This window comes from Scyliorhinus torazame, chromosome 12, assembly GCF_047496885.1.
Source record: "Scyliorhinus torazame isolate Kashiwa2021f chromosome 12, sScyTor2.1, whole genome shotgun sequence".
Classification (NCBI taxonomy): domain Eukaryota; kingdom Metazoa; phylum Chordata; class Chondrichthyes; order Carcharhiniformes; family Scyliorhinidae; genus Scyliorhinus; species Scyliorhinus torazame.
Genome location: NC_092718.1, coordinates 174,953,025 through 174,971,475, shown reverse-complemented (window position 1 = coordinate 174,971,475; position 18,451 = coordinate 174,953,025). Strand labels below are relative to the sequence as shown.

The 18,451-nt window shown below is 48.1% G+C and overlaps 1 protein-coding gene and 1 pseudogene across 13 annotated transcripts in view; both read left to right on the top strand.

The window, feature by feature from the left end:
• Positions 1 to 8,615, top strand: part of LOC140386756 (RIMS-binding protein 2-like) — a 467,093-nt gene extending 458,478 nt beyond the window's left edge. For 12 of the 13 annotated variants that reach the window (XM_072469420.1, XM_072469419.1, XM_072469418.1 and 9 more), the window contains 2 exons: positions 1,169 to 1,303; positions 6,742 to 8,615. In XM_072469420.1, the coding sequence (XP_072325521.1) occupies positions 1,169 to 1,303; positions 6,742 to 6,927 (321 nt within the window). In that variant the 3' untranslated portion in view covers positions 6,928 to 8,615. Of the gene's footprint in view, positions 1 to 1,168; positions 1,304 to 2,619; positions 2,665 to 6,741 lie in introns of all 13 variants that reach the window. The other variant, XM_072469424.1, reaches the window with a different exon arrangement.
• Positions 8,616 to 8,699: 84 nt separating this feature from the next.
• Positions 8,700 to 18,451, top strand: part of LOC140387115 (myeloperoxidase-like) — a 67,624-nt pseudogene continuing 57,872 nt past the window's right edge.

The window sequence follows — 18,451 nt, the reverse complement described above, 5'->3', positions numbered from 1 at the left end:
GTACTTCTTTCAATTGAACACATTGTATTCACTACTTACGACATGGTCCTCTCTACACTGGCGACACCTAACGCAGACTGGATGAGCTGCGCTTAATCTACAAAAATGTCCCTGAACTTTCTGTTGTTCCCATTTTAATCCTCCATCTTGCTCCCACTCTGACCTTTTTTGCTCCTGGCCTGCTGCAGTTTTCCAATGAAACTCAATGGATGCTCAAAGAATAGCACCTCATCTTTCGACTCTACAATGTACATCCTTACGGAGTCAACATTGAGTTCAACAATTGAAATCATAACCTCTGCTTCCTTTTTGCTGGTTCAGTTTTTTTCTTATTTCTTTCTTTATTTGAATTCAGGCACCTGAAATCCAGCCATTCACACCGCTCCTGGACCCATCTTTTGTTTCTTTACCTTACTCTTTACCACTTCCTTTGGTTTTTGTACCAGGAAACTATTTGTCATTTAATCTCTTCTGCTCTCCACCCTATCGCAGACCTTCTTGTTGTTCTTCCTCCACCCTTTCCCTTGCTTAAAACCTATTTTGTTTCTATCTTTCCTTAGTTCTGATTAAGGGCATCAACCTCGAACATTGCCTTTGTTTCTCTCCATCAAGGCAGCCTGACCTGCTGAGTATTTACAGGATTTCTTATTTTTATTTGTTACTGAAGGTATTCTGGGACATGTTCCCTGTGAACTACATCCTGTTTTATATTTGAAGTGCCAGCCTGTCTTGGTAAAGGAATGGTTAAAGCAGTTTTCAAGGCTTTTTGTCTTCTTGGGCTAGTTAGGTGCAAACCACAGTGCCTCGCATGCTGCACAGAGAATTGAAATTTCTGTTCGCACTAATTTACGTATGTCTCAAGTTGTTGAATCTAACTGATTCTAGTATAGAATTGATCCAACAATGAGGTAAGAGAGCTAAAAGCAACCCTTTCCAAATGTCAAGACCACAAAAATGTGACAGAGCAAATCAGAGTAAGTAATAAAAATGTAAATAAATCTGGCTTTGCCAGGACTTGAGGGATATTCAGATGCAACTGGTTTATTAGATTGGTTGTTTTAAACCTAAATTTCCCTCCCATACAAATATTTGAATCTTATCTCCACTTACGCGCTTCATGCAGTAGGTTGAGCCATGTGTAACAGGTTACTGCGTTTTGCCATGTAAGGGTGATCTAAATGGACTACATGGACTTGCACCATCCAACTTCCTGGAGCAGATCAGAATGGAGGGGACAGTGGAGGCAGCTGCTGGGAATGCCATGGCAAGATCTTCTCCAGCTACAGTACACAAGGAAAAATCGGTAAGCCCAGCAGATACTGTGTTGTGTAAAATACAAACTGTGAACTCCTGCCGTGCAATACTGGACGGCCCAAATAACATTTCTACTGGGCTCTGCGCATAGGAAGCCGAGACCAAGGGTGTTTTTCAGCTGAAGGAGTTTTAGCAGTGCAGAGGTACTTGATCAATGTAAGGGAGGGAGAAGACCGAGAGGAGAGATGTGTTGAAAAGAGGAAGTGAGAGCAGAGCATGAAGAGAAGGGAGTGGGGATTTGGGATGGGATGAGGAGAAGGATACATAGGTAGCGGAGAGAACAGAGGGAGTGAGTGGAACAGATGGGCTGGAGGGGAGGGGACGGAGAATGGAAAGGGGCAGCAAGAACGTTTGAACCTGTTGAGGTGGTGAATGGATTTTCATTTGGCGAGATTGAATCTGTGAGGCTTTGTCTTTGTAAAAAAAGACTTGGTAGTTTCAGCTGTAGTTTGATATCTATTTGCAGACTTTGACTATCATTTAAGTAGGTGTGTTAACCAGCTTTTCGATCTTTCCTAAGTCAAACATTTTGATGTTTATTTAAGGTGCACAACACTTGCTTATATTTACTGCAGACTTTGAGTTTTGTTTATGACTGACCTTTTCTTTGAAAACCTGTTTTTCCCTTTGTGCAATTCTAAAGGTGAGTTTCTTACATTTTGCATTAGGTGGCTGTGTTATGTTAAATCTCATAAGGTTATATCAATATTGGTCACCCACAAGGCAGCACTTTTGAAAAATTATGGTCATGCCCCATTTTAATTAGATAATAGATAAGTTGAACATATTTTATTTTATCTCAATCCTTATTTTTTAATTGTCACTTTAAACTTGTTTTATTGGGAAAAAAAAGTAAATTTATAGGTTTTAGTTCAAGAATTCTACATCCTTTATCAAAATCATTGAATATTAGAATCCCTATAGTGCAGAAGGAGGCCTTTCGGCCCATTGAGTCTGCACCGACCCTCGGAAAGAGCACCCTAACCCAGGCCCAATCCCCCACCCTATCCCTGTAACCCCACCGAGGGACAATTTAGCATATCCAATCTACCTAACCTGCACATCTTTGGACTGTGGAAGGAAACCAGAGCACCATGTTCAAACTCTGCAGGTATTCAATTCATTGCAGCACATAATGAGCTGGCTGCTCTGTACAGCCAGCAAATAATGACCCTTGCTGAGTGGTACTGATTGGAGCAGCTTGTTCTTATTCAAAACATTTTGTTTATTTACTCAGTTGTATTAGTTGTTTCACTTTCTTTTATTATAATATTTCTGTTTCTCTACCTTTTTCCATGGCAACAGAGGAAGACTGTTCATTTCAAGCGGTAATTAGCACCCAGGAGGCTTGTAAGTTTATGTTACTGAAGATACTGCTGCAGCTTTCAGACACTGTCATTTGCATTGCAGCATGCACACCAGAAGGAGCCGCAATCCTGCAGTAAGCACAGCACCAGTCCAAGGAACAGAGTTACAGGAACCATCCCAATCTTGGGAAATAGTACAACATTCAGCGCAACCTCAATCAAAGTTGGAACAACCTCCATTGCTCCTTTCTGGTCGGCCAGCATTTCACTAAATGAACCTCCACTTCAGGGTCGTGGGACCATCCAGTAGGCTGCACGTAGCCAGGTTCCCCAGTCAGCAATTTCTTGATCTAAGCTGTTGTGTTAAGAGGAAGGGGCTAAGTCAAAGATAAGCCAGAAGATGATTCTTCCTCATAGGGTGCAAGGATATACCATACAGGTCCATTCACAAAACCGTTGTCCATAGCTATCGTAAACAGATAAAGAGAGGCACAGGTCAACATATGAGACTATGTTGGGCAGTTTCTCTCTTAGCACTGGTATACTGCCAGGATAAACCTGAAAAAGGCATGATTAGGACATTTGTGAAAGGGATGAAGTTAGGTCCACCCATAGTGAAACAGAATGGTTAAATATCTGGCCGCAGAGATACCTGCTGATGTGGTTGAGTTAAATCCTGGAGATGTAGGCAGATTTCCAGGCTGCGCAGATTAACAAGTTTCCAGGAATACACTGACATTCCTGAGGTAGCTAATATGGATAGGATAGCTCTAGCCTGGGTTGGTGCAGCTCCAGTTCCCACTCCCGTTAACTTCCTATTCTGAATTTCCCCACTGCTGGACGTAAACTGGAGATTCATCTATTGGGAGCTGATACTGCTCAGAATGTATGTGAGCTGCCAGAGCTTTGTAACTCTCAAAGCGGAGCATGGGTACAAGGTACGCCAAGTTCGGACCATTCTTAGAATAAAAAGCAACTGGAAAGTCATGGAGCATGACCGAAAGGTTTGGGATTCTCTTTGTGAGTCACAAAAAAAGGATTCAAAATGTACTTCAATCACTTGTACCAGATTAAACGCAAGATATGGCAGGTTTGCCTGTATTATGCTCTTTTGGCTCTGTCCTTTGCTCTGGTTGCAAAGAAGGACTTCATGTGTGCACTTCCACCGCAGATAATGCTAGATAACAGTAATAGAATATTAGATGTGCTTGGCTGTTTCACTGACACTCAGGTTAGCTAGAAGAGGACATGTCACGCTTAATACAAATGCAAAATACTACGGATGCAGAAATCTGTAATAAAAACAAAAAACGCTGGAAATACTAACACAGACAAAGGGTCATCAACTAGAAGCTGTTATTCTGTTTCTCTCAACAGATGTTGCCTGATATGCTATGCAATTTTTGGCATTTTCTATTTTTGCTTCTCCCTTGAATTCAGTTCCAATTAGGTTCTGCACCCCCTATTAGCTGGTTTTTTCTGAATTGGCATTCACCCTGGCATTGCCTCCACTATTTTACTGAATAGAGGGGCAGATTTGCATTGCCCATTAGTGCGAATGGATCGCAAGGGAAAGCAGTTGAAGTTCATTCAAATGGGCTCCATCTTTCCAATGTAAAAGAATTTAACAGGTTAAGGGAGTAGTCCAGTTGTATGTCATCAGCTTTCAAATCTAGTTTACTATTTTTTCTTCTCACCTGGAGAACGAGAAGGGAGGCTGTTGGATGATGGTGAGATGGTTATGCTGTGGTAGTAGTTGGAATGTGAGGTACAGAAGATCTGACAGCAGAGGTATCTTCAGTAGTATAAGTGGTTGACAGTGTTATGTGACACCTGTTGGTAAGATAGGATGTTGATTTATCCTGGGTCATGGCTAACAACAGTTTCTTGCTTGCTTTGCATGATCCTTTTGCGACTGGCTAACACTGTTTAGTCCCATCGCTTTTTGATTAATAAACACTGGTAAATACACTGGCTCACTGTTATCAATATCCATGAGGAAAACCTTGGAATTTGTGGTACAGCATCGCACATGCTGGTTATCTCTAAAGACAAGATGTTAAAGGTTTATTCAGACCAACAGTACCGTCACAGAATGTGGTGCCAGATGTCTTGGAATGGGAGTTGTTCAGACAAAAAAAAACAAGGCTCTGCAATCCTGCTGGTCACATGATGCAGCAGTAATGGTGTTATTGACTAATCATTAATAATGCCAGTCATTTGATTGGCTATGGCTGTCTGAGGTAACTGGGACTCTGTTATTTGGTACCTTTGATCAGCTCTTCTTAGGGCAACACTTTTACCACCGGTTTTGTGGCAATCTTTGCTATGGAGTAGCTATGACAGAAGATATGGTACAGAAAAGGTAAGAGTAATGAGTAAGAAATGTACAACTCTATTATATTAGGATTAATGGCATGATACAAATTCCATGTCGTCCCCGTTGCTTCAACAATGGCCGCTTTTAAAACATTCCTCTTAGTCTCAATGAATTATTCTAAGCAAATCTTTATTTGTTTGCTTACATTTATGCATCTCAAGTCGCATAAATTGCCCTGGAAGCTGGCCTATTATCTACAATATGACTGATGCAAAACAGTCCTCCCTGCACAGAGGCAGAGAGCAACCAACAGACAGAGCAACACCAACATGGAGGCATTGAATTTGGAATCATTACAGTGCAGAAGGAGGCCATTCGGCCCCTTGAGCCTGCACCGACCCTCTAAAAGAACACCTGACCTAGGCCCACCCCATCCCCAATGGCCCCACCTAATCTTTTGGATGCTAAGGGATAATTTATCATGGTCAATCCGTCTAACCTGTACATCTTTAGACTGTGGGAGGAAACCGGAGCACCCGGAGGAAACCCACGCAGATACGAGGAGAGTGTGCAAACTCCACCCAAGTGTCGGAATTGAACCCTGCTCCCTGGCACTGTGAGGCAGCAGTGCTAAACACTGTGCCACCCACATGGAAGAGAGACGGTGTCCCATTGAGAGCTGACATACACCCACTCTGTAATCACTGATGTGAACATTTCTCTTTGTTAATTAAAATCAAATCAATTAATATTAAAATGCAAATATTGTTAAATTTAACCAGCCAAATAAATACTAAATCTGCAGTAAGTGTCTTTTCAAGTCCTCATTTGTGAACTCCTGGCTAATTTTATAGTTTAAAAATCAGAATGCAGGAAGGCAAATGGATGAACTGCAGTGAAGCCCATGATGTGATCAGCTTTGCTTATGCTCTGCACTGAAGCAACAGCTTTAGAAGGCAACTCAATTAAGGTCTGAGTCCTCAGGATAAGAAAAAAATGATCCTTCTGGAAACATAAATGATCAGCAAAAGGAGGACTGAAGCTTCAACAGATTGTGCATGACATGAATGAACATCAGAAGCACAGTTACTGTTAGCTGGCACAAATGGTTCAGGGGAACCGTGTAGAATTGACAATCAGTTCCACCCTTTGACTTTAAACTGAACCAAGGAATGAAAGCTCAGTCTTTTCTGCTCATGGGGGCCATCGTGGAGGAGATTGTGAGATACAGGATTAATACAAGACTATAGCCAATCTTGATGGCTTACAGGGTCGAATTACTTTATGGCTGAGCTCAAAATTAAAAACACCACAGTACCATTCAAAGAAGAACAGGAAATTCTTCTGATGTTGTGTCCAATATTTATCTCAACCACTATCAGTGCACGAGGATCAACTGGTCATTCATCTCATTGCTGGACATTGGGTACTGCTGTGTATAAAATATCAACGTTTTGACATTTCCCAGAACCATTTAATTCTGAAGTATATTTCTGAAAAGTGTGATAAGTTGCTGTACAAATAACAAATCTGCCTACCTTTGTTCAGAGATTGAGACTCTTTTGGGCAAGTGATAATGATGGTGCGAGGGTGATTGTGACACGGTTTACAAGATTTCAATATCTAAACAGCTGCGTAACTAGTTATTGGCCTAAAGACACAACCAGCAGAGTTTAGAGGCAATGGAGTTTGTCTTTGTTTGAAGTGTGTGTTGAGGTGGCAACGAGTGTGTAATGTGAAGTGTGTTTCCTTCTCTCCTGTATCACATCAATAATGTTTGTTCTGATTTTCTCCCATCAGCTGAGCTCAGATGAAGCAGACGTTTTGAGCCCTGCTTCGCCAGTAACCGATTATCCTGCTGTCACTGGACCGAGTATGGACAATCAGGGATGCAGTGAGAACATCTCCAATAACAAGAAGAAAAAGGGTTTTTTTTCCAAAGGAAAGCAGCTATTCAAAAGATTGGGATCCAGTAAAAGAGAGTAACTTGGAACTGGGATCCAGTAGCAACAAGTAACTCAAACCTGGGATCCAGTAACAGAGAGTAACTCCCACCTATGATCCAGCAACTTGAGAGTAACTCTCACTTTGGATCCAGTAAAAGAGTAACTCCCCCCTGGGATCCAGTAACAGTGAGTAACTCCGATTCAAACTCGAGTAATAGAGAGCAACTTCTACCTTGAATCCAGCAAACCACTTGAGATGATGGTGGACCTTGGAAATGATTGGAAACGGAGAGGAATTGTTAACATCAAACAGAGATCACATCCATTGATGCAGAATCCTTTCTGCTGCAAAACCTAAAGAAACATTCACCATCCCTTTGCCTTTGGAGACCTTTTACTCAAGTCACCAGTGTTTGCAATGTTGCAGTTGAAAGAGCTTGGCCAGAAGCTCTAATCTGCACTGAGCACTAACCCCAATGACCAACAGAAGAGAATGCCTTTATCCAAATGAATAATAAATACAATTTTCAGCCTCCTGGAAATATCGAGCTTCAGCTCACCTCATCTGTAACTGTCAGAAGATACGTGACTAATACTGTTCATGCATTGATCCTTCAGTGACTGCTCAACACACAGAGCCGTTCTTTTAAAGTAGCTACATGGCAATATTGTTTAAGCTTTGCAGAGGTATAAATCTCTGCATCTCATAAACTTCAGAGTCAGACAGATAGTGGCCCTGTGGCCAGAGATATGCCAGGGTCTCACTGACCAGTTATGATGAATAGGAACCTGAGTGACAATGGAATTGCGATGTAACTAATTGGTGACCACCAGTTTTTTACTAGATGTTGTCTCACTGGTTAGTGTCTTTCTGAGGTTGCACATCGGTGAATTCTGACTTCTAATAGCAGTCAGTTTGTTTCTAGGGCTGTCACCATTTGCCAAGTCAAAAATGACGCAGCTGCAAGGCGCAGGGATTTACGATCAGGGCTGGTGTTGTAATATTTGCATTGTTGCTGATGAAAATGTATTTAAAAGTTTGAAACAAATGTCTCTTATGTCATGAGATATAAAAGCTAAATGGAAACATGTTTTCCATGTCAGACATCAGACTGGTGTCCTGTTTGCATGTTAGAAATTTCCAAACAGCCTGTCCAAAATCTAGCCAGCTCGGTGCAAAACTAGAAGGTGACAACTTCACCTGAAACCACGAGGGTGGAAAGTATCCGCGTATTTTGAGATCCGATCCATGGCATTGCTAACGGCGGGTAATGCTAAGGTTTGTCCTCTGCCTTATTCAAGAAAGTCAGCTGAATGAATTTCTAAACATGAAAACAGATTTTCAGATGCCAAGCCACAATAACCTGCCAGTTTTCAGCTGACACCCTGCGTTCGTGCAAATACATACTCTATGTTCCATGCTCCTGAGCAGCTGTCAAACTTAAAACAGAACTTATTTTCATACCTTAAAAAAATTGCCATCATGTACTAGCACGCCACTTTGTAATATATGGTCAAGATTTTGTACAGAAAAATTTATATGATTGTTTGTGACATTTATAAATATTTTCACCTCTTTGTTTTGCATGCATCATTGGGATCGAATCCGGCTGTGCTCTGCATGGAGTGCAATTGTGAACAGGGCCCAAGCCCTTACTGTCAAATGCTTTTTCTTTGTTTCTACATAGAAATGTTTTTACTGAAATAAAGTCTATTTTCACAAAAATCGCCTATGCATTTTAGTAATTATTTTGAACTGTTGAGGATCTGGAGGGGGTGGGAATGCAGGAATAGTGGGGGTGAGACAAGGCCATGAGGAGGGAGTACAGAGACAATTGGGATGAGATGTCAGGCACAATAGGGTATGACCTCCTGGAATACAGGGACAATGTCGCCAAGTCCACAGAGAGTAACTTGACAGTTTTGATTGAGACTGCAATGAGTACAAGAACAGTGAGAGTGAGGACAAATCCATCCCGGCCAATTACTGCCCCACCAATAGACTCAATCATCAGGAAAGTGTATCATGGAAAATGCTATCAAGTGTCACTTACTCAGTAATAACCTGTTCACTGACTGTCACTTTGGGTTCTGCCAGGGCCACTCAGCTCGTGACCTCATGACAACCTTAATCCAGTACGAAGTCTTACAACACCAGGTTAAAGTCCAACAGGTTTGTTTCGATGTCACTAGCTTTCGGAGTGCTGCTCCTTCCTCAGGTGAAGGAGCAGCGCTCCGAAAGCTAGTGACATCGAAACAAACCTGTTGGACTTTAACCTGGTGTTGTAAGACTTCGTACTGTGCTCACCCCAGTCCAACGCCGGCATCTGCACATCAACCTTAATCCAAACATGGACAAGGGAGCTGAACTCAAGAGATGCGACAAGAGTGACTGCCCTTGATATCAAGGCAGCATTTGACTGAGTGCAGCATGAAGGAGCCCTATCCGGGGGAAACTCTCTACTGCTGGAAGTCACACCTAGCACAAAGGAAGATGTTTGTGATTGGTTGGAGGTCAGTCATCTCAGTTGCAGGACATCGCTGCAGGAGTTCCTCAGGGTAATGTCCTGGACCGAATCATCTTCAGTTGCTTCATCAATGATCTTCCCTCCTTCACAACGTCAGAAATGGGGATGTTCGTGCATGATTGCACAATGTTCACCTTTTGCAGCTCGTCAAATACTGAAGCAGCCTATGGCTGATGCACTATCAATTACGGCGAGACGAGAGTAGAGAGTAATCAAGGCTTTATTACACAGAGATGTGTGGCCTCCTACAGCTGCTGCCGAAGTGGCTGCAGTTCGGAGAGCACACACATTTATACTCTGCCTACTGGGCGGAGCCAGAAGGCAGGGAACTACCCCCGTACCTGTAGTACAGGGGCCTTACCGTAATACCCTCGTATGCAGTGCAGTACATACAATATAATACAACAGTGGTGACTATCACATTCACCCCCTGTTAAAAATGAGTCCAGTGAGGGTGGTGGAAAACTATTTACATACAGGTTGTCATTAAAATTTCAGAGAAGGTTACACATTTAGACGGTCAGGCGCCTTGATCCGCCGTTGAGAGCGCTGCAGTGCTGGTGGCGAGTCAGGCGTCGGCTCGGTCGTCGGTGACTCCGGGAGTGTGTCGACATCCACTTCATCCCCGGGTGGGACCAAGGGGAGGATGGATTGTCCTGGAGCGGAGGCTGTGGTGGGGTGCACTGGGGAAGGGAGGGTGGTGCCGGGGCAGAGGAGGAAGGGGGGGGGGACCCAGCTGGTGCCTGGTCCCTGAGGGAGACTGTATCTTGGCGGCCGTCGGGTTACGCTATGTAGGTGTACTGCGGGTTTGCGCGGAGTAGATGTACACTCTCAACCAACAGAGCTGCACGTGCTTGCGGAGGAGAACGGGACCTGGAGTTGCCAGCCACGTTGGGAGCGAAACCCCGGAGGTGGACTTCCTGGGGAAGGCAAAGAGACGTTCATGGGGGATTTAGTTAGTCGCCGTGCACAAGAGTGACCGAATGGAGTGAAGTGCGTCGGGGAGGACCTCCTCCCAGCGGGAGGCCGGGAGATTTCTGGACCGTAGGGCCAGCTGGACGGCCTTCCAGACCGTCCCATTCTCCCGCTCCACCTGCCCATTTCCCCAGGGGTTGTAGCTGGTCGTCCTGCTCGAGGCAATGCCCCTGTTGAGCAGGTACTAGCGCAGCCCATCGCTCATAAATGAGGATCCCCAGACTTCCGGATGCGGCGATGACCAGCTAAGTCACATGTTTCGGCAGCTCCCGGTGGAACGGACTTTTGGGCTCTTGATAGGAGCCCCAACGGCAATTTTAACGGCTAAAAACACTGTGCGGTAAACCAGAAGGGAATCCCCCCTGGACACGGATGGAAAAAGGAGAGGAAAGTGGCCGGATTGCGGTGGATCCTCTAGAGCAGCGGCCAGGAAGGCAAGCATAAAGCAAGATGGCGTCGGAAGGTGGCAGTTTAATATGGGGCCCTGACCAACGAGTTCCTGCGGCGCTGCGTGGAAGAACTTAAAAAGGAGAGGAAGAAGGAGCTGTTGGCCCCGATATTACAGGCGATTGAAGGGCTAAAGGAGGAGCAAAAGACCCAGGAGCAGGAGCTTTGGGTCGTGAAGGCAAAGGCTGCTGAGAATGAGGACGAAATACAGGGCCTGGTGGTGAAGACAGAGATGCACGAGGCACAACACAAAAGGTGTGTGGAAAGGCTGGAGGTGCTGGAGAATAATGCAAGGAGGAAGAATTTAAGGATTCTTGGTCTTCCCGAAGGTGCAGAAGGGGCGGAAGTCGGGGCATATGTGAGCACGATGCTTCACTCGTTAATGGGATCGGAGGCCCCGACGGGCCCGTTGGAGGTGGAGGGAGCTTATCGAGTTATGGCGCGAAGACCGAGGGCTGGAAAAATTCCTCGAGCCATAGTGGTGAGATTTCTCCGATATAAGGACAGAGAGATGGTCCTCAGATGGGCAAAGAAAACCCGGAGCAGTAGGTGGGAGAACGCGGTGATCCACGTATATCAAGATTGGAGTGCGGAGGTGGCGAGAAGGAGGGCAAGCTTTAATCGGGCCAAGGCGGTGCTGCACAAAAGGAAGGTTAAATTTGGAATGCTGCAGCCGGCAAGACTGTGGGTCACACATCAAGGGAAACACCACTACTTTGAAACGGCAGAAGAGGCGTGGACATTTATTGTCGAGGATAAACTGGAACAAGCGGGCTAGAAAAAGAACGTTTGGGATAAAGTGGTGGGGTGAAGGGGGAGGGAGATGAGGGAAGAGATGATTTCCCAAGTTGTTAATCCTGCGACCCTGTAACTTTTCTCTCTTCCCCATGTCGTGGGGGAGGGGGGGGGGGGGGGAGGATGGGGAGCTGGGGGTGCCGGCCATTGGGGGCGGGGCCAAATGGGTAGCGCGGGATTTGTTCCCGCGCTATGGTAATCATGGCGGGAACAGGGAAGCAGGAAGGAGGGGGCCTCGCACAGTGGGGGCCGAGGTCACGGGGGAAAGCCGAGGTCGGCCAGAGTTTGCTGACTTCTGGGAGCAACATGAGGGGTGCAATTACGCTAGAAAGGGATCTAGCGGTGGGGGGGGATTAACTGGGTTGCTGCTGCTGGGGAGAAGGGGGAGCTGGTATGGGGTGGGGTGGTCGGGGCGGGAGGGCGCCGTTGGGGGGAGATACGGCTATGTGGGAACCGGGAGAGGAGCTGGATTGAAAAAGGAGATGGCTAGTCGACAAGGGGGGGGGGGGGTAAAGAGCCCCCCAACCCGGCTGATCACGTGGAATGTGAGAGGGCTGAACGGGCCGATTAAGAGGGCACGGGTACTCGCACACCTAAAAAAACTTAAGGCAGATGTGGTTATGCTGCAGGAGACGCATCTGAAACTGATAGACCAGGTCAGACTTCGCAAAGGATGGGTGGGGCAGGTGTTTCATTCGGGGCTAGACGCAAAAAAGGGGGTGGCTATATTAGTGGGGAAGCGGGTAATGTTTGAGGCAAAGACCATAGTGGCGGATAGTGGGGGCAGATACGTGATGGTGAGTGGCAGATTGCAAGGGGAGGTGGTGGTTTTAGTGAACGTATATGCCCCGAACTGGGATGATGCCAATTTTATGAGGCGTATGTTGGGACGCATCCCGGACCTAGAGGCGGGAAAGTTGGTAATGGGTGGAGATTTTAATACGGTGCTGGACCAAGGGCTGGACAGATCGAGGTCCAGGACCGGAAGGAGGCCGGCTGCAGCTAGGGTGCTCAAGGACTTTATGGAGCAGATGGGAGGAGTAGACCCCTGGAGATTTAGTAGACCTAGGAGTAAGGAGTTTTCGTTTTTCTCCTATGTCCACAAAGTCTATTCACGGATAGACTTTTTTGTTTTGGGAAGGGCACTGATCCCGAAGGTGACGGGGACGGAGTACACGGCTATAGCTATTTTGGACCACGCTCCACATTGGGTGGACCTGGAGATAGGGGAGGAAAAAGAACAGCACCCACCCTGGAGAATGGACATGGGATTATTGGCAGATGAGGGGGTGTGTTTAAGGGTGAGGGGGTGTATTGAAAGGTACTTGGAACTCAATGACAATGGGGAGGTTCAGGTGGGAGTGGTCTGGGAGGAGTTGAAGGCTGTGGTTAGAGGGGAGCTGATATCTATCAGGGCACATAAAGGAAAGCAGGAGGGTAGGGAAAGGGAGCGGTTGTTGAAAGAACTTTTGAGGGTGGACAGACAATATGCGGAGGCACCGGAGGAGGGACTGTACAGGGAAAGGCAAAGGCTACATGTAGAATTTGACTTGTTGACTACGGGTAATGCAGAGGCACAATGGAGGAAGGCACAGGGTGTACAGTACGAATATGAGGAGAAGGCGAGCAGGTTGCTGGCCCACCAACTGAGGAAAAGGGGAGCAACGAGGGAGATGGGGGGGTGAGAGATGAGGAGGGAGAGATGGAGCGGAGAGAGTGAATGGAGTGTTCAAGGCATTTTATGAAAGATTATATGAAGCTCAGCCCCCGGAAGGGAAGGAGAGAATGATGTGTTTTCTGGATCAGCTGGAATTTCCTAAGTTGGAGGAGCAGGAAAGGGCGGGACTGGGAGCACAGATTGAGACGGAGGAAGTAGTGAAAGGGATTGGAAGGCGGGGAAGGCCCCGGGACCAGACGGATTCCCAGTGGAATTCTATAGGAAATATATGGACTTGCTGGCCCCGCTACTGATGAGAACCTTTAATGAGGCTAGGGAAAGGGGGCAGCTGCCCCCGACTATGTCAGAGGCAACGATATCGCTCCTCCTAAAGAAGGAAAAAGACCCGCTGCAATGCGGGTCCTATAGGCCCATTTCCCTCCTGAATGTGGATGCTAAGATTCTGGCCAAGGTAATGGCAACGAGGATAGAGGATTGTGTCCCGGAGGTGGTTCATGAGGACCAAACTGGGTTTGTGAAGGGGAGACAGCTGAACACAAATATACGGAGGCTGCTAGGGGTAATGATGATGCCCCCACCAGAGGGGGAAGCGGAGATAGTGGTGGCGATGGATGCCGAGAAAGCATTTGATAGAGTGGAGTGGGATTATTTGTGGGAGGTGCTGAGGAGATTTGGCTTTGGAGATGGGTATATCAGATGGGTACAGTTGCTGTATAGGGCTCCGATGGTGAGCGTGGTCACGAATGGACGGGGGTCTGATTATTTTTGGCTCCATAGAGGGACGAGGCAGGGATGTCCTCTGTCCCCATTATTGTTTGCATTGGCGATTGAGCCCCTGGCCATAGCATTGAGGGGTTCCAGGAAGTGGAGGGGAGTACTCAGGGGAGGAGAAGAACACCGGGTATCTCTGTATGCGGATGATTTGTTGTTGTATGTGGTGGACCCGGCGGAGGGGATGCCAGAGATAATGCGGATACTTGGGGAGTTTGGGGATTTTTCAGGGTATAAATTGAACATGGGGAAAAGTGAATTGTTCGTGGTGCATCCAGGGGAGCAGAGCAGGGAAATAGAGGATTTACCGTTGAGGAAGGTAACAAGGGACTTCCGGTACTTGGGGATCCAGATAGCCAAGAATTGGGGTACATTACACAGGCTTAATTTAACACGGTTGGTGGAGCAGATGGAGGAGGACTTTAAGAGATGGGACACGGTGTCCCTGTCACTGGCAGGTAGGGTGCAGGCGGTTAAAATGGTGGTCCTCCCGAGATTCCTTTTTGTGTTTCAGTGCCTCCCGGTGGTGGTCACGAAGGCTTTTTTCAAGAGAATCGAGAAGCGTATTATGGGTTTTGTGTGGGCCGGGAAGACCCCGAGAGTGAGGAGGGGATTTTTGCAGCGTAGTAGGGACGGGGGGGGGTTGGCACTACCGAGCCTAAACGACTATTACTGGGCTGCCAATGTTTCAATGGTGTGTAAGTGGATGGGAGAAGGGGAGGGAGCGGCGTGGAAGAGATTGGAGAGGGCATCCTGCAGGGGGACTAGCCTACAAGCAATGGTGACGGCACCGTTGCCGTTCTCACCGAAGAAATACACCACAAGCCCGGTGGTGGTGGCTACATTGAAAATTTGGGGGCAGTGGAGACGGCATAGGGGAAAGACGCGAGCCTCTGAGCGGTCCCCGATAAGAAATAACCATAGGTTTGTTCCGGGGAGAATGGATGGGGGATTTGGAGCATAGCAAAGAGCTGGGATAGTACAATTGAGAGATCTGTTCGTAGATGGGACGTTTGCGAGTCTGGGAGCGCTGACGGAAAAATATGGGTTGCCCCAAGGGAATACATTTCGGTATATGCAACTGAGGGCTTTCACGAGGCAACAGGTGAGGGAATTCCCGCAGCTCCCGACGCAGGAGGTGCAGGATAGAGTGATCTCAGAGACATGGGTGGGGGATGGTAAGGTGTCGGACATATATAGGGAAATGAGGGACGAGGGGGAGATCATGGTAGATGAGCTGAAAGGGAAATGGGAAGAAGAGCTGGTGGAGGAGATTGAGGAGGGGCTGTGGGCCGACGCCCTACGTAGGGTAAACTCATCGTCCTCGTGTGCCAGGCTAAGCCTGATACAATTCAAGGTTCTACACAGGGCGCATATGACTGGAGTACGGCTCAGTAAATTTTTTGGGGTAGAGGATAGGTGTGGGAGATGCTCGAGAAGCCCAGCGAATCACACCCACATGTTCTGGTCATGCCCGGCACTACAGGGGTTTTGGGTGGGGGTGGCAAAGGTGCTTTCGAAGGTGGTGGGGGCCCAAGTCGAACCAAGCTGGGGGTTGGCTATATTCGGGGTTGCAGAAGAGCTGGGAGTGCAGGAGGCGAGCGAGGCTGATGTTTTGGCCTTTGCGTCCCTGGTAGCCCGGCTCAGGATATTGTTAATGTGGAAGGAAGCCAAACCCCCGGGTGTGGAGACCTGGATAAACGACATGGCAGGGTTTATAAAGTTAGAACGGATCAAGTTCGTATTAAGGGGTTCAGCTCAAGGGTTCACCAGGCGGTGGCAACCGTTCGTTGACTACCTCACAGAAAGATAGAGGGAATGGAACAGAAGAAGACAACAGCAGCAACCCAGGGGGGGGGGGGGGGGGGGAGGAACCGGACAGACTCTCAGGGATGTCATTGTATATGTATAGACACTTGTTATAGGTAATGTATATTGGATTGTTGGATTGTATCTTTGGAGAGTAACTATTTTTGACAAGGCAGTTGCCACTCAGTTTTGTTTTTGTTTTTGTTTATATATTATTTATTTATTTGTTTAAAATTGGCCACGGTTATTTATATTGCTTTGTTGTTGTTCAAAAGAAAAAACTATGTACTGTTATGTTTGGCCACAAAATTTTGAATAAAATATATATTTTTTTAAATAAAAATAAATGAGGATCCCCGGTCACTGTGGACGTAGGCGGGGAAACCGAACAGAGCGAAGGTGGTGTTGAGGGCTTTGATGACGGTGGCAAACGTCATATCGGGCATGGGATGGCGAAGGGGAATCTGGAATATTCTTCAACCACATTGAGAAAATACGTGTTGTGGTCAGTGGAGGGGAGGGGCCCTTTGAAGTCCACGCTGAGGCGTTCAAAGGGGCGGGAGGCCTTCACCAGCCGCGCACTGTCTGGCCGGTAGAAGTGCGGTTTACACTCCGCGCAGACCTGGCAGTCTCTGGTGACAGCCCAGACTTCCTCGATGGAGTAGGGCAGATTGCGGGCCTTAATGAAGTGATAAAAGCGGGTGACCCCTGGGTGACAGAGATCGTTGTGCAGGGTCCGGAGTCGGTCCACTTGTGCGCTGGCACATGTACCTCGGGACAGGGCATCGAGGGGCTCGTTGAGCTTACCGGGACGATACAAAGTCTCGTAATTAAAGGTGGAGAGCTCGATACTCCACCGCAAGATCTTGTCATTTTTGATCTTACCCCGCTGTGTGTTGTTAAACATGAAGGCAACCAACCGTTGATCTGTGAGGAGAGTGAATCTCCTGCCGGCCAGGTAATGCCTCCAGTGCCGCACAGCTTCAACGATAGCTTGGGCCTCCTTTTCGACGGAGGAGTGCCGAATTTCGGATGCATGGAGGGTGCGGGAAAAGAATGCCACGGGCCTGCCTGCCTGGTTGAGGGTGGCGGCCAGAGCGACGTCTGATGCATCGCTGTCGACTTGGTAGGGGAGCATCTCGTCGACCGCGTGCATCGCGGCCTTGCGATGTCAGCCTTGATACGGTTGAATGCCTGGTGAGCCTCGGCCGTCAGTGGGAAACCGGTGGAGTGAATGAGTGGGCGGGCCTTGTCCGCATAGTTAGGGGCCCACTGGTCGTAGTACGAAAAGAACCCTAGGCATCGTTTGAGGGCCTTGGGGCAGTGGGAAAGGGGGAGATCCATGAGGGGGCGCATGCGATCAGGGTCGGGCCCTATAACTCCGTTCTGAACCAGATAGCCGAGGATGCCTAATCGGTTCATGCTGAACACACGCTTCTCCTTGTTGTAGGTTAGGTTGAGGAGTTTGGCGGTGTGGAGAAATTTGGAAAGGTTAGCGTCGTGGTCCTGCTGGTCATGGCCGCAGATAGTGACGTTATCCAGGTACGGGAAAGTGGCCCGCAGCCCGTACTGGTCAACCATTCAGTCCATATCCCGTTGAAAGACTGAGACCCCGTTAGTGACGCCGAAGAGAACCCTAAGGAAATGGTAAAGGCGGGCATCCGCTTCAAACGCGGTGTACGGGCGGTCCGCTTTTCGAATGGGGAGCTGGTGGTCGGCAGATTTCAGGTCCACTGTCGAGAAGACCCGGTACTGTGCAATCTGATTGACCATATCAGATATGCGTGGGAGGGGGTACGTGTCGAGCTGCGTGTACCGATTGATGGTCTGACTGTAGTCGACGACCATCCTGTTTTTCTCCCCCGTTTTCACCGCTACCACTTGGGCTCTCCAGGGGCTGTTGCTGGCCTCGATAATACCTTCCCACAGCAGCCACTGGACCTCAGACCTGATGAAGGTCCTGTCCTGGGCACTGTACCGTCTGCTTCTGGTGGCGACGGATTTGCAATCCGGGGTGAGGTTTGCAAACAGAGAAGGCGGGTCGACCTTAAGGGTCGTGAGGCCGCATACAGTAAGGGGTGGTAGGGGCCCGCCAAATTTCAGGGTTAGGCTCTGGAGGTTGCACTGGAAGTCCAGGCAGAGTAGTAAGGCAGCGCAGAGGTTGGGGAGGACGTAGAGCCGGAAGCCGCTGAATTCTACGCCCTGGATGGTGAGGGTGGCGATGCAGTACCCCCGGATCGCCACGGAGTGGGATCCGGAGGCCAGGGAGATTCTTTGGTTAATGGGGTGTACCGCGAGGGAACAGCGCCTTACCGTATCGGGGTGGATGAAGATCTGTGCTCCCGGAGTCCAGAAGGCAGGATATCCCATGCCCGTCGACCTTCACCTTTGTCGACGTGGTCGCGAGGTTGTGCGGTCGGGACTGGTCGATCGTGACGGAGGCGAGACGCGGCTGGCCGGCGGCGGTTGCAGGCGATGAGCGGCCTGATGAGATGCCCGACCGGCAAGGGTCCCGAGGCGGGGAAGATGGCGGTGCCCATGGGCCGCACGTGTCCTGAGGC